General features: G+C 42.2%; 2 protein-coding genes and 1 long non-coding RNA gene across 5 annotated transcripts in view; all 3 read right to left on the bottom strand.

Annotated features, from left to right (window-relative positions):
- The window catches only part of dscaml1 (Down syndrome cell adhesion molecule like 1), a 57279-nt gene extending 55069 nt beyond the window's left edge, over positions 1-2210 (bottom strand). For 2 of the 3 annotated variants that reach the window (XM_088380670.1, XM_088380671.1), the window contains exon 1: positions 1961-2210. In XM_088380670.1, the coding sequence (XP_088236796.1) occupies positions 1961-2003 (43 nt within the window). In that variant the 5' untranslated portion in view covers positions 2004-2210. The remainder of the gene's footprint in view (positions 1-1960) is intronic. The other variant, XM_088380669.1, reaches the window with a different exon arrangement.
- A 4671-nt stretch (positions 2211-6881) lies between these two features.
- LOC148395775 (uncharacterized) lies at positions 6882-7955 on the bottom strand. The gene is made up of 3 exons (XR_015859639.1): positions 7252-7955; positions 7034-7069; positions 6882-6956 (listed from the first exon to the last, which is right to left on the bottom strand). It is a non-coding gene; the product is annotated as an uncharacterized LOC148395775 (long non-coding RNA).
- An 823-nt stretch (positions 7956-8778) lies between these two features.
- On the bottom strand, positions 8779-13636 carry fxyd6 (FXYD domain containing ion transport regulator 6). The gene is made up of 8 exons (XM_088381916.1): positions 13484-13636; positions 11396-11449; positions 10923-10946; positions 10776-10811; positions 10502-10576; positions 10311-10347; positions 10167-10216; positions 8779-10050 (listed from the first exon to the last, which is right to left on the bottom strand). The coding sequence occupies exons 2-8, from the start codon at positions 11442-11444 to the stop codon at positions 10013-10015; spliced, it is 309 nt and encodes a 102-aa protein (XP_088238042.1). The 5' UTR covers positions 11445-11449; positions 13484-13636; the 3' UTR covers positions 8779-10012.
- Between the last annotated feature and the right edge of the window lie 2349 nt (positions 13637-15985).

Consider the following 15985-nt stretch of genomic DNA (forward strand, 5'->3'; position numbering starts at 1 on the left):
ATAGAACTGGAATGGTGTCGATTGATGAAATAATTATGGCAAAGAGAAGCCCCACTCCACACACACACACACACACACTCACACGCCTCTCGTCACAGCAGGCCATTTTTATTCCAAATTGTTGTTCTTACAAGCCGCCTGAGAGTCCACAGTGCAAAATATTTTATTCAAAGTGCACTTTAACACGTCTTAAATATATATGTGTATATATATAAAAAAAAAACAAGGCTCGAGTGTGGCCTGCCAGGCCCGAACGCATTCAACGCCCCTAAATGCCTAAAATATAAATTTTCCTCAAACGTGCACAGACGCAGGTGTGCTCAAAATAAACAAATGAATTTGCATGCTTTTCAAAAATGAACAATGAAGACACAAGCAAAAAACTGTGTGCCATTCTCTAGGCGCGGCCCAGCACCAAAAAAAAAAAATACGCAGTACTGATGCATGCATCTGCCTTTGCTTCTCGTGAGATTAAGTTAATCAAACAGAAATCAGGCACGCACACAATGCCCGTGATAGTGGAATCGTGCAAAAGGGAGTGGAACAAGGCGTTGGAAACAGAAAAAAAAAACAACAACATGGAAGTTTGTTTCCCACTGCGTTATCTCCATCTCTCCCATCTCAGGCACTCTTTCCGCTTCAGTGGCTGTTTGACGCCCCCAGCCTTGCTCCGCACACACACACACACACACACACACACGATGTACATCTCGACCAGTCACGGGACAGGGCTGATGTGTATGATCCAAACACACCTTTTAATCCAATAAAAAGAAACAAACACTGCAGCCTGTGTGGCAGAAGGCACTGCCAAGGCCATATGAGGACCTCAACCACAAAACACGCATTCTACACTCGCTTTTCCTTGGACTGCAAAAACAAATCTGCCCCCCCCCCTCCACACACACACTATAATGTCATTTGAAATTCAGTGCATTTAAATACGAGCCGTGCGCAAAAACAAAGTGTATAAATTTACGGGTGGTTATTTTCTTCCCAAGAGCTTACACGCCTCAGGGGCCTATACGATCACGTAAAAAAAAAAATTTTTAGGATTTTCAATATGAGCAAGAAGCATGAAGCTCCCTTCTGCAGCATTTAGAGCGAAGCCAATCAGTGGAATCTGGAGCCACAGAAAATGGAGGATGAATAATTAGTGCAGGGCAGATAACGACTGCATCTGCATGCGCTCACTCCTGTTTGCTTGTGAATCAATAAAAAAAAAAACGATTAACAAAGCATTGTCTTAGATTGAGCATGTTTTCTCCGAAAATGAATTAATTCTCTTGCGGAATCATTTCACACATCTCCCATCAAAACGCAATGACCCCTACGCTGTTGCTGCATGGACGCTCACACAATCATGGCTTTTACGCACCATTTGCCAAAAAAAAAAAATCCCCAAAAACACCTCTCAAACTTTTTCACCCACTCTTCCCCCAAGTGATAAGATTTACTCTAAAGGTGTATAAACATCTTGCTGTTGTGCTTCTCACGCGTAAACATGCACAAAAGGCTGAGGGTGGACAATCAACCCGCGCGCCATCCTCGGGTGATCTTTATCAGCCTACCCCCGCTTATTCACAGCCTCCATATTCACATTAAACAGGCAACAAAAAATGCAAATGCTCGTTGTCTTTTGCCACCCAAATGAACGAGATGCGCTTTTTATTTGCGCCATTTGGTCATTTTACGCACTCCACCAAACGCAGTGCGTATTGATTGGAGTGTTTTTAACTTCCCTTCACCGTCTTGATCAATATCACAAAAAAAAACCTAAAAGAGGCAGCTGAGCACACAGCAATAAAACATCAAAAAGTTAGCAGTCTATCTCCCAAAATACGTGTTTTGTAGTGCTTGACTGAAATTAAATCAGCGCGCACGGATAACTTCAACGTGATGAGTGAAGCGTGCAGACAAACACTTGGAGAGACACAATCAATCCATTTCCATGGCCTACCTTCTTGTAAAGAATACAGCAGAAGTAAAGTTACAAGCCACATGCCATTCAAAGCAGTTATAGTTCACAGGAATGTGGTGCAGCCCCCCTCCAAAAGAAGAGCGCACGGCGCAGCGGCTCTGCCAGGCAAGCGAGGCTCCGTGCTGGACTGGACTGGTTTCTTGGCTTGATGCTTCCCCCGGCAGATCTCTCCAGCCCTGGTCCCGCACACTCTCCGGCGCCGCCAACCCAACCGCGGAGAAAGTACCGCCTCTGCTGCCTGTTCTCCCCTCCCCTTACCGGGACGGAGCACGGTCGCCCCACCCCCGGTGTCCTAATCAAGACGTGGCGAACCAGACGCGCGCATCGCGGATGGAACGCAAACGCACGGAAAGCTGCCTTGCGCGCACTTGACGCACGCTTTAGTACAGAAATGTCAGCTCTACCATTCATTTGGAAGTTTTTTTTTTCATATCTGTTTCCAATTAATCACATGGCGACTTTTACTATCTATGAGCGAGCGCTGGAGTGTGCGCAATGCAATCCAGGATCCATATTGGAACCCGATCCAGGACAGGTAGACTACAGTTTGGCGCTTACGTGAGCAGGTTTTCTAAAACGAGCTCACCTGTGCTGGGACATTGTGATTTACTAGGGCTGTTGTAGACGCAATCATTTAACCTGCAGAGATTTATATTCATAATGAATCTGTTGTAAAATCATCAACATGATCATTTTCACTTTTAGATGGATATATTCAATCAACCCAATTTTCTGTCCAAAATACATTGCAAACCAAAGTTTGATCAAATTGATTCAAGTGACTGGTCGGTTCCTATTGTCATTAATCTGCATCCACAATCAATTTTGCTCGACCGACTTATTGGATCAATTTGACCCAACTTTATTTCTTTTTTAACAAAACAAACCATCTACTTCTTTATATAAAACAACCAAAACAAATGTGACCCTAGCCTCCCCGCTCACCTCAAAGTTGAAATGTGATATTTGAGATGCACCAACCCACACAAACGCACATGTACACACTAAACAAAACTATGGAAGAGAGCTGAGTTGAGCTCCGGCTTCTCTCACTCCCACTGAAGAGCCGCTCTAGTGTGGCAGCCTCCACTCTCCATTACGTAACAGGTGGAACACACACGTACACCCACGCACCATCGCCGTCCAACACAACCAATGTAATCAAGGTGAGTAATTGGATCAACAGGGCCTCTGCTGGTTGCAACTAGTAGTGCGCTCTATTTGACTTCTGGCTTGTTTCGGTTCATGAGGTTAAGAAAAAAATAGTCCGACGCAACACTTTGAGCTGGAATTGTGTGGCCAGAGCTGCAAGAAGCAGCATGCTGGTCAAAGCGCTGAAGTGAGCGGGCCTGACAGCACCAAGCAGGTTGTATCCTCTCCGTCTGACAGAGATCTTCATAGGAGCTGACATGGGGCCTGCGAAAAGCCAAGTGGCTCGAGAAAGTGTCACAGACGAGCGTTGGGGTTTACTAGGAGTGAAAAAAAAAAAGAATCTCCATCAGTGGCGCCATCGCTGGTTGCCTGGAGATAGGGATGCAGATAAAAAGGGAGGGGGGTGGATGTTTTTAAAGACGCGAGCGTGATGAGACAAGTTATTGTGGATGCTAACGTTCAGACAATCAGTGCTTCCCCTCAGGCCCCAACAACACGCTAGGATCATATTAGCGCTAATGTCGCCGGCGTTCATGCGCACGCCACCTACCGACAACGCAACAAGGTCGGAATTGGGCCGTCGCCAACGACCACGACCGTGTGATGCTTTAAAATGAGTCAGTGAGCCGCTAAGCTAGCTTTTGTGTCCCTAAGGTACAAAAAAAATTATCTTCAGAGCAAACGTGCATGGCGGCGCCTTCCAACGAGGCTCCACATTAGGCAAATATGAACGGCGCACGCTTTGCTGCAGCACATTAACGGGCGGCGGGCGGGCGGGCGGGCGGCGAAGCTTGAAGCCAGCGTGCGTGATGCTTGCGGCGTATGCGTGAGTGTGTAAGGCACACGGGAAAGGCGTGTTAATTCATTCAAATGAGCTAGGGTGCATCACATAAAGCGTCCTCTCATGCACTGTGGGAGAGAGCTCAGAGAGGGGAAGACATTTGGGGGGTAGAACAAAAATGGAGATGAAGGAACGACAGGAATCGGAGACGGGGAGAACGCCCACACGTGCGCAGACACAAAAACGATGTGCCAGGGTAATACGGAGGCTTCCAAGATGGCTGCTGGCACGGAGGCGTTGCTGTGTGGGACTAACCCGCTGCTCTCGCCCCTTAGTGACACACAAACACACTTTTGCACACGCTTTCGAGCAAAAACGCACACTAACTGGCAAAATTCATGAATTACACTCAATCGGAGGACCAATGAAAACACCAGATATTTACATTTTGATTTATAGAAGCAGTGTCTTGACAGGTTCAATGTTTGAGAATTGAGAACAAAGTGTGTAACTGTCGATTAGCACTTTGATAACTGGATGATTTGAGGATCATAAAATGGATCAATCTATCTCAACCGACAACTAAGTTTTGAAAAAAAAAATCTGTTTTCTCAAATTTTATATATATTTTTTATCAGTTGGACATTGGTGGAAAATTCTTATCTCTCTAATGTACTGTTACTAAAAATAAATCATGAAAAACATTATGGCAATATGCAATTCAAGAAACATTGATGAAAAAAAAATGAATGCTGCATTTAGTCAATTTGATTTCATCAAGTAGCTGGAAGAAATAAAATAATCTGAACCATTTTTAAGTCAACTATACTTGGAGAGGACGAGTGGCATTTGAACCTGAATGTTTATATGCTCACAATCAACCGTCATGGACAGCTACAGACGACAGTTAATTTGGAAACTGACTTTATCATCGTTCTACCAGGTGCGTGTGAAGACAATACGTTGCAGAGCTTGGCTGAGGGCAAAGCTGCTATCCTCAGCCGCGCTTCTCTGATCTTATCGCTTTCCCACGCTTTGACGCGCCTTACTGGCTGACCTCCACCATACACAAACACGAACACAAACAACAACACAACGGGAAAAGTTGAACGCTGCATTCATTGTCCTACTTGAATTAGTCTACACACCCCTAGGCGCCACATTATTGCAATTCAATACTTTTGAAACGAAGTAAAAAAAGAGATAGAGGTTGCAGAAGTGTTCACACCCTCTTGCAACTGATGTAGCTGTCAACAAAGTGTCTCTGATTAACCACAAATACATTTCAGCTGAACTGACCTAAGTTCCACCTGAGAACAGCCCTGAAGTGAGTTCAAAGTTCAACTTTGGCTCCATTGGACAATAATGCATTTTTTTTGCGTATACGGGAAATTTCAAGTGTTGTATACAAGTTTTTTTTTTTTTTGGGTGGCACTACTACAACATATAAAGACAGGATTGGATTGATATCTCACCGAAAAGATTTCAAGTTTGTCATCGTAAGCACATTTCAGGAAAAGAAGAGGTGCCTTTAAAAGGCCACGTCACATCCATCTAGCAGGTTGTTTGTTTGTCTGTGCTGTGCTGTGCTGTGCTGTCAGCAAATGGCTGTGGGAAGACAAAGCGGTGGGCGCTCTCACACCTGTCCACTCCTGCTTGTGTTTGTGGAGTGATGTTATCTGCAGCTAAATGGCTTTTTCGTGCTTACCTCAACTCAAGCCCTTATGGAAAGCAGCTGATCCAGCCTCGGGGAACCAACCGGTCAAATCGGAAGGAAAGATCGTCACATTTAGTCATTTCGTTTTAGAGCACGCATTAATGCAGCTGAGATACCTGGGTGTTTGTTTTTTTTTTTTGGGGGGGAGTTATCAAGCGGTGCACGCGTTTTCAGCCACGCCGTTTTTTTTGCAAATGTTTCCCCCGATGACTCGATCAAGTGACATTTGCACCATTTGGGAAAGGAAGAGACGTTAGGGGAGGCAAGTTTGCATTTACCCACCCCAGTTGTGCAATTTAAACAGAATCGACAATCGGGATGTCTAATCCTCAAAGCAACTTGTGTGTTGGCCTTACCTGTTGTGGACTGAGGTACCTGAAGCCACTTCCCGTTTCTGGCGCTGGTATTAACGCGCTCTCTTGTGGTCAGCATTGTTACTACATTGAGGTGTGTAAGTGGCAATGCAAAGGTGACCAAACCCGGAACAGGTCCAAGAGTGCTGTCCTGCATGTTTTTCATGTTTTCAAGTTGAAACCTGAACCATGGAAACAAAGCTTTTTGAAACCCTTACTAAATGATTCCCCATTTTTGTAGTTCAAACATTTAAGAAGAAACACAAGTGTTTCATTTATTTTATTTTTTTAAAATGATTAGATAATCTTGGCACTCTCTTGATAGTCAGCAGTACACAGCATCTCATCTTCATGTTTGCAGCACTTCATTCAACGTCGTGTCACTGTCTTGCCTATCAACAATGAGAATGTGTTATTTGATGAAATGAGCCTTTGTCCACTTAAATTCAACATGCAAACATTTGCATTTTATTTCATAAAGACTTGTTTTCATATCAGTTATTGTGTGGAATGCTGCATAACACCACTTACCGATCAGGTGACTTGGTTAAACAGTGGCGGAACTTTTTGCCTGGATGAAAAGAAAAACATGGTTGTGTTAAATACCTGGGCATGTTATTTCTCGAATGTTATGAATATGAAAGGTGCTCATTTGGGTCATGGGTGAGCTGAAATTGAAGCGAGAGTGCTCAATGAACCAACATGGATGTTTTTAGAATGTGGGATAAAACGGAAGACATGCTAATATTTAAAAACAGAATCTATATAAAAAATGTCTTACGCTTTTCACAACACACAAATGAGTTTTATTTTTTTCCCTGACAAGTTTTGGAGATGTGAGGAATCTACCTGACGCCAGTCATATAAGAGTGTATAGAAATAAATAAAGTGACTTACCTGTCAGCAAAAGGATTGAAAGTAGTACAATAACTCCGGCAACGGACAGGCCGACGACACGGAGTGTGTGGTAGTCTGCAAAGGAAAGTAGGACAGTGTCAACATGAGCTTTACAAAATTCCAGAGAAATGACACAAATGTCTCTCACCTACCATAAACAAAGTCTGCATCTGGGTCAATTACGGCACCTGTGGAGCAGGACATTGAAAAAACGCCATTGAGCTATCATCAACACATTATAGATTATATATATATATAAATATAGGCAGACTTGCAAACTATGCTAGCCAATGACAAGTGTGCCACCCGATTCCCCCGCCCCCATTTTTTCCCCCTTTTTCTTTAAATCAGTCGCCATTGCGTGACCTACCTTGAGGCGGCGGCATGTTGCGTTTTTGTGTGGAGTTCTCCAAACTGTAGATACAAACAACGCAGACATTCACTAGCAGCAGTCGGTGATCCATCCACATTGCAGTTAACCAGTTAAAATTCAAAGACTTGTCTGCTGCTATGTGAAACGATGATGTGGGTGTGCTTTGAAAGGTCTTTGTGTAAAGTAATAAAGCTGCCGGCTTGTTACTGTATTTGCAATGGAGCTGGTTTGGGAAGAAACACTAAGTGGAAATCTGCAACTGGAACTTTCAAAGGGCTCTTTGTGATGTCATATTTAACCTTTCACACATATTAAGAGCAAGTCTACGGATGTAAAATTATTAACTCGACGAATCAAAATGATCCCTTTGAAGCTGCTGTGAGTTGTGCTCCTTCTCCTTGAGGGCATTCTCAAAAGTTATTCATTCATAAGGCATTGCCGCAATGTCGGATAACCTTGAACCTTGCTCAATCGGACGGCTGAGGAACTGAGCTAAAAGGCGGTTGTGGAGATATTCAAAAGAAAAATGAGCATTCATTTGATTTATTTGTTTCTTAATGAAAAGACAGAATTGTTGCAGGTGACTGGACAAGAAGTTCGGGGTACACCCCAAATTGGTCGCCAGTCAATTGCAGAAGACAAGGAACCATATTTGGGTCAACGATTGCAGGTCGATATTAAAAACATATGACAAACTTGAAATTTACAAGCAGTCATGTATTTGCCTTTCATTTTTTGAATACAAGGACGAGAAAAACTCACCTGTTCTGCAAGTGTCCTTTGCTCAGGTATGTGTTGGTCAGTGTGGACCTGGTGCAGCCCACCACCTAACCACCCACAAGTATCTTCCACGCCTACAGCGGCTCAACCGATATATTTATAGGGTCATAAAGTTTGAACTCTGAATCCAATAAAGAGCTAAGCTAACCTTTGAAATTCTAGTATCTGCCTTGCAAACTTACTACATTTATTATTTATTTATGAGGTGAGCAAAAATAATACATTCACCGTAAGGCCACTACTTTAATACACTTTGGAGTCAGCCAATTTTTCCTCAACATCCAAAATGCTAACACTCACCTCTCAACTGGAGCTCGTAAGAGGGAGCACATAACCCCAATTTGCTGTCTCCCACAGCTCATTTTAAAATGTGTAACTATAATACAGCGGCAGCTGCTTTGAAATGCACTATATCAATAAAGTTGTATAGTGAAGCCACAGACTACACGACTGTGAAAATGACATTGAGCAAGCGACCTGAAGCTTGCCTTGCAGATGCAAGAAAAATGGCTGTCTGAGTGTCGATATAGTGAGTGATTAACTCACAGTTTGCCTCTAGCTGCTTCTCTTTCTTCTTCTACATACTGGCTCCTTGTCCTGTGAAAACACGCTGCCTCTCACTGGTCACTTTTGGTGCTACATCAAGTCTGGGTCAGAAGATTTGATGAATGAATGGATGTATACGCAGTAAAATGCAGATATATGCTAACCTAACACTGTGTCAAAATAAACACAAGACATGACTATGAGTCTTGAGACATTTATTCATATTGTATGCCAAAAGTATGACATGTTGCAACACAACAAGGCCTCATGCGGCGATTGGACAATTGGGTGTCTCTTCAAACCGATCAGATGTGTGAACGTTTTGTTAGTGACCTTTAAGGCTCACTCAAATCCAAGTACAAAATAAATAGCGAATGTGTACATGTGGAATTCACGTTCCCTCAAGAATCAGGGGAGGAGCAAAAAAGTGGACGGCAGTGTGACAGCTGATGCAGTAAATTCCACAGGACGTCTCTGCAGTGGATGTAAGCAGGTCCGATTGTCTCATACATCACGCTTACGCACATACATGCATATATGTATTCACATGTATGCAAAGACACACACTTCCATACATACAACTTACCGGTATATACGTAGTTCTCTGTACGCTTAATTACTACATATAGTACAACAAACATTTTCAAGGACAATTGACAACATAAAGAATGTAGTAAATCCATTGACACGCGACATTTATAGAGTTTACAAATGCTTATAAATAGTTCATCATTATGAAGCCTTGATAAACAGTTAAGCATGACACTATTTGGCGACATTCATCATTTGTGTGGGCTCACTTTTTGGCAAGTACAAGCTACTACCACCATTGCTGCTTGTTTTTTTAGGCCTAATCTTGCAGTGACAAATCAGATCCAGCAGATGGCGGTCCACGCAAAAGGACGGCATGGCCTTCCCAGTCATTTTTTTCAGTCTGATTTTTCAGTAGATTCACGTGGTTCCATGTCATCTAGTAATTTATTAAGGCTTAATAACATATATGTAAGCCATTTATAAACCATTCATAAGCCCTTTCATGATTGTAAACTGCTACCTAAATGTTAAACTCTAAAAAGCAGTAGCTGGGAGTACAAAACAAACGAAAGCACACCACGCAGACACACTTTCTATCTTAAAGACCATCTTGTGTCAAAGGTGTTATTACCCGCGACAGTATGGACAGTGTTAATCAAATCGGGAGACTTTATGAAGGCACAAGAAGAGACAAGAGCACTGAGGACTGCTACGATCACGACGAAGCACGACGGGCCTAAAGGTTTGTCGTCAGGGTATATATATGATTTATGTACACATTTTTAGAATACCCTTACCTTGATGTGTCACCACTTATAATAGTTATAGCTATGATGCCGTGGATTCATGTCAAATAAAATCAGAAGGCAGTGTGAGCTGACAGCCGAGAGGAGCTGCCTCAGTTTTCCGCTGGAGTCTCTTTGGCAGCTGCTGCGGCTGGAATGGGAGTCATTTATAATTCAACTCCCTGAAGTGAACTTATATTTTGAATTTGTGGATGTCAAGGATGAGGTGAGGGGAGCGGACATGGCAGGTGGGAAGGGGCAACTCACCCTTTGAGACGATGAGGTTTTCCTCCTGCGCTTCCTCATCTCTGGGGGCCCTGCAGATGGAAAGAGAGGTTGCCATGGTAACCACATGTCTCGAGTGGTGTGACTGAAGCACTTTTTGTCATTCAGAAGGGCACAGCGGCATACCTGGTTTTCTGGTTGATACTGCAGCGGCACCGTCGACCTTGAAAGAGAAACAAGAAGAAAGGATCGCGCCGAGCAACTTTCCCCATTGAAATGAATGGCAATCCATTAGCCGTACTGTGATTGTTTGGCTTTTGCATAACGCGTAACAAAGACAAATCCCATTCCACACACTCATATAGTGGTTTACTTACTGAGAATAAGCAGGATGCCCAGCGTGAACAGCACCACAGCTAAGGCCAGTCCACAAATCCTCAGGCTCTCGTAGTCTACAAAGCAAGTTGGCGAGTAGCAAAGCAAACATTTCATTTTACATCTCAATCGCTGATGTTTGTATTGCGCTACACTTTAAAACTGCTAACATAAAAGTAACCCAAATTGGGCGGACTTGTGCATTGTGTTCAGAATTTGACCCAGTGGTTGGATTTGTAGTACAACTAGCAAGAAACATCATGCATGCATACTTACCATAGATAAAAGGGTTTTCCTCTTTCTCCGGTTCATCTGTAAAAACACAAATATTTTTCATTCTCACGTTCTATTTTTTTTTGCCAATCTGTTGCTGATGTAATGACGTCACCCATGTTTATCTTCCAAAGTGGTAAACAGACTCACCCTGTACATCAACGTCTGCTCCGGCTGATAGTCATCCGTCCACACGAGCCGCAGATAAAACAGAAAAAGATTCTCAGTGTGGTGCTTGACAAGTTAACAAGACAACATCAGACATCTAGGATGTGATATATCGAAATGTCACCATTGTGTGACTTCCCAACACTCAGCCAGTGTGTCAGTCAAACAAACAAACAAAAAACCCTCAAGGAGTCAGTTTATAACGCAACGCTGCCTCCTTGTGGACAATCTGCATACATGCATACCTGGGACTTGTGTTTTGTGTTTGTTTCCTATCAAGGACATAATTAAATATATATACCACACACAAAAACTAAAATGCTTTTATGCAATTATAAAATTATTTATATATATCTTTTTACTGTTTTTATCTCATGAAGCAATTTAATTATTAATCAGTTTAAGTTGTCATTTAGTCAACAATCTAACAGGACTATGTGTGCGCGTATGCTTACCCGCCACACACATGAGGAGCGAAGAGAGGAAGAGAGAAGTAGTTTCCATGGCAACTGTTGATAAAGACCAATAAAAAACGGGAGGGTGAGGGGAGCAAATATCAACGTAAAACTGAAAAATTGCTACGCTTGTACTGCATTTTGGGAAGCAAGTCCTCTTGCGCATTCAACACTGAGGTATAAAAATTTGAATAAAATGCCAATTGAACGCATCACATTGTTACAAAAAGCACAACAAGATTACAGGCAGAACTGGTGTCTGTCATTCCTCATTCACTTAGAAAGAGAAGAAAATAGACTTCAATGTTCTTAATCAAAATGGCTATGATATGCAAAACCAGATCACGCAGCCCCCCCTTTGAGTGGTTTTATCGATTTGCTCCTAATGTAATACAGATGAAGCTCACAGGAAGGAATTTCCACTAATGCTTCATTGCAGTTCAGGAGGATGTGTTTGAGAGACAGTCATCAAGAGAGAACTTGGCATAGGTGAGTGGAACCCTTCCCCAAGGCAAGAAGCAAATTCAACACCTTCATAGATGATCCATTCCACACAATCAAATGTCAAATGAGAAAAATAATGCCATGCATGGTTGTAGCTTACATGGCCAGGGGGCAGCATTTTGTTCTTTCAGATTGATGATGTCGAATGCTTTGGCAAAATGTTCTCTTTCTCTGGAATAAATTAATACTCGTAGCCTCCCTAAGGACGCCGCGCAACCTTGGCCTATTTTTATGCAGGTCACATGCACACAAAGTGCACCACTCATATCAAATACTCATTGGAAAAATTCCATTTTTTAAAGTAATGCTCAATACATTTTTTCAAGAGTCCTGCTTGAAGTCCGTAGGTGGACTCTGTCTAACCCATTTAAGCTCATCCACCTAACAAGATGTTTGTGTCCCCCTAACTCTATTAGTGCCATCAGACATCAGTAGCAGGACCATTCCTGCCCACTTACTTTTGGCAACATGACAACTTGAGAACAAACGTTTTTTCCAGAATGAATTTGTGGTTGTTGTTTTTTTTTGCTGACAATCATTGACTATTTAACCACAGAATTTTAAGCCCAACAACCCAAACATTGAGAGACTTTCTTCAAGGGGGTGCGGTATCTATCTACATGTGCTGCTCCATCGTTTGTTGCCACAGTGATTGAGGGTTACTCTTAGCATGTTAATGGCATTTTGCAGTTTGTTACTGTTAGTATTAAGCTAAGATGATTTTACTGAGGCAAAGCTAGCTTTTTAAATACCCCTTGGTTTTATTTAATTTTGCAGCATAGCATGTCAACCTAATTTAATAAATTACAAATTTAACCCATATTTCATGTATACAAATTGCATTTCATGAGGCCACACCCTCAGACAGTATTTAATCACATCTTTATGGTCATATTTATGACACAAGAGCAAAGTGTGTCCACTGGAAAAATGGCTCAGACAATTCTGCATCGTGTCGTGACGTCATAGTCTCCCCAATGAACGCATAAGTGGGTCATATGAATAAGTCGCATGCACCCACATGAGGACTTCCTATCGATCTACGTGACGTCACTGTGGCAACCACCCGCACGGTCCTGTCTATCCATTTTTTATTTTAATCACCATGGCAACTGTTGGAAGGTGTGGGACCAGTAATGTCCACTCGTGAAACGCGAGGGGCGTGGCGGCAAAAAAAAAAAAAAAAAAAAAAAAGCGAACAAACGGCATGAGGGACGATTGAAAAATACAAATAAGATGACACAATTAAAGCATTTGTGTATCGGGAGCCCACCCGTGACGCGCGCGCGCGCGCGCATTCAACCTGTGGATCTCGCCCGATGGCGGACGAGAATGTGTCCATTATCCACCCACCACATCTCATTTCAATGTCGACGTGTCACGACTGATTTTTTACACGCGCCAATTGTCCATTATAAGCCATAATGATGATTTATGGCGCAAGGAGACACACCGTCGTCCATCACTTTATTTTTATTATTTTTTTGTGCTCGTTTGTGTTTTGGATCAAGGTGAAAAGATGCTAACTAACCAATCATCTTTTGCATTGCAGTTGCATATAAATCCTAATAACGAACGACTTACCTTTTGCTTATCCAGCAGGTCAATAAATAGACGAGCCACCTACTGTTGTCAGTCAGCTGCTCTCTAGTCTTCTCATCTGTGAGTGTGTGTGTGTGGAACGCTGGACTCGAGCCAGCAACAGGAAGGATGAGAAGGGGGTGGGGGAGGAAGAGGAGAAGAAGGCGGGATGGACAACAATATGATCTCTTGGAATGACTGTATTTCTTTTTTTTCTGGTCCCCCTCCCTCCTTTGTCTCTCCTGAGGTCAATAAAGCTTCGTTATTTCTGTGAGCCACAAAACAAAGATGACATTTTATTCATTCATATTCAGACAATAAAGTGATTCCACAGATTTAAAAAAAATAAAATTATAAATAGGAAAACAGGATGCATTGGGGATTCTTTACACTAGTGTGCATACAGTCGAAGGCTGCATTGGAATATTTGACATCTGAGGAAAAGGGAAAGCATGCAATCATTTATTTATCTTATTTATACACTGAAGTGGAACCTCTGTAGCGGATTTGAAAGAATATTCTTCCCATTGGAAATAACAGAATTCATTCACGTTAGATAAAACATTGTACCTAGATAAAAGTTTAATAATAAAGATAAAAAGCAAAATTGTGTTTAAAGTTAAAGACAACTGTAATTTACTTCACTACACAAAGGAAGCCGGCGTGGCACAATTTGAAACAGGAATGAGAATCAAGTCAATCTTACAAGGATAAGGTTGCGGGTTTTTTTGTTTTTGTTTTTCAAAATAAATTTTACTTTGGGGGGAAAAAATCTAATTAAAAACTACAATGGGACTTAAAAATATATATTTTTTTTTCTATGAGGTTTAATAGCTGGAATAAAACAGTTTGGGGCATTCTTTCAAAACAAAATATACATATACATTTGTCCATAAAAAATCTATTTTGAAGTCTTGGATTTTCCTTAATATATCGTATAGCTAACATTACATTTAATCCTCATATCGTGATCTTCAAACACCTGCTGCCCCAGCACTCCACCCATCCCGAGTACGCGCGTGCGTGCAATGCACGGTGGACAAAAGCAAGCATCACATTTGATTGAAAGGCTGGCCACAACATCTTGCATTCTATGCCACTTCCAATCTTTTGGGCCATTTAAAAGCTTCATCCTCACCTTTTTTTCCCAAAATCAGTGATTTCCTTTTCAAGAAGTTGGTCATGTGGCACCATCTGCTGGATTGGCTGACCCACTGGTGGCGGCCAATCCGAAGATGATGCTGTAGCGCCTCCTCTCTGACCCGCCCCTCGTCGTTCATTATTCAGGTGAACCCGAGCTTGCCGCCCGGCGAGAGGGCGGAACCTGAAGGCCACCAACTGGAGCAATGGAGAACCAAAGTGGAGCCCAAGAAAACCTCCTTGCTTCAAGGTGTCCCATTAAGGCTTGAAAGCCACGCAAATGACGACGGCGGCCGCCTGTGCAGGTCAGTTTCTTCTTTTTGTTTGACTTTGCTTGTGAGTCATTTTGCTCACTTGGCTCACACAAAGAAAAGTGCTTTAGCGTTTTGTTGTGCACCTTTTGCCACTCATTTAGCATCTCAGGTGCAATACAACTCAATCTTTTTTCAATGTAAATATTATTTGAAATGTATTGATTCATAATCCACCGTGAAAGTGTGACTTAGAGTTTATGAAAAAAATAGAACATTTCATTTATGAATTAAAAAACACACAATTGTATTTAATATGAGATGTGTGGATTTTGACCACTTTTCCCCTCCCAAAACAGTAAAATAAAAATACCCGTTTCCATAGTGATGGTGATCATGACAAACCGTAGCTCATTCCTTCCTCATATTACTTCCTTGTTAATCTCACTTGGAGTGACCAGTCAAAGTATTACCCCCCCCCCCCCCCCCATAAAAAAACAAAAACAGAATATCATGAGGTCACAATGAGGTGTCAGCAAGTGTTTTTGTGACATCTTCAACTCACTTTGGTGAGTTGTTAAAAATGAGAAGTGACAGACGGCAGCAGGTGGGCTGCTCCACACAAGTAGGTGACCCACATTGGCTTTTTGATAACCCCCTTTTTCGCGAAATGTGGCAAATGGTTGTCATTGTCAGTAAGTTTTTAGATACATTTTTGTAGTGGTACTCATCCAACACACATGCACACATTGTTAGTTCACTCGTTGTGTAATTCCAGACAGAGTCCAAATGCTCGGGAGTCAGGCTAACATGAGGAGGCCTGGTGTCTATCAATTATTCATCATGTGCAAATCCAAAAGCATCTCACCATGGTAACGGACCTCAGAGGGAGGGCCGGTTCAGTGTTTGACCCCCCCCCAAAAAAAAAAAAATAACTGAGCTGCTAGTATATTGGGGAATTTGGTTTCAAATGAAAGTACGTGTAGCTGTTTACAAAAGTAGGCATTAAATAAAAGTCACATGCGGTGAAGAAAATGTACAGTGTTTGTAAAATGTACAAGAGAGATGTTAAGTTTACTAAGATTACTCAAGTACCTAATAATATCACAATCTA

This window comes from Syngnathus floridae, chromosome 7, assembly GCF_059516105.1.
Source record: "Syngnathus floridae isolate MCC-2025c chromosome 7, RoL_Sflo_1.0, whole genome shotgun sequence".
In the NCBI taxonomy this organism is placed as follows: Eukaryota; Metazoa; Chordata; class Actinopteri; order Syngnathiformes; family Syngnathidae; genus Syngnathus; species Syngnathus floridae.

Coding starts and splice junctions, on each gene's coding strand:
- fxyd6 (XM_088381916.1), bottom strand. CDS start 11,444: ATGGAAACTACTTCTCTCTTCCTCTCTTCGCTCCTCATGTGTGTGGCG. Junction 10,348..10,501: donor GGGCATCCTGCTTATTCTCA/GTAAGTAAACCA, acceptor TTCTCTTTCAAG/GTCGACGGTGCCGCTGCAGT. Junction 10,217..10,310: donor AGTATCAACCAGAAAACCAG/GTATGCCGCTGT, acceptor TTCCATCTGCAG/GGCCCCCAGAGATGAGGAAG.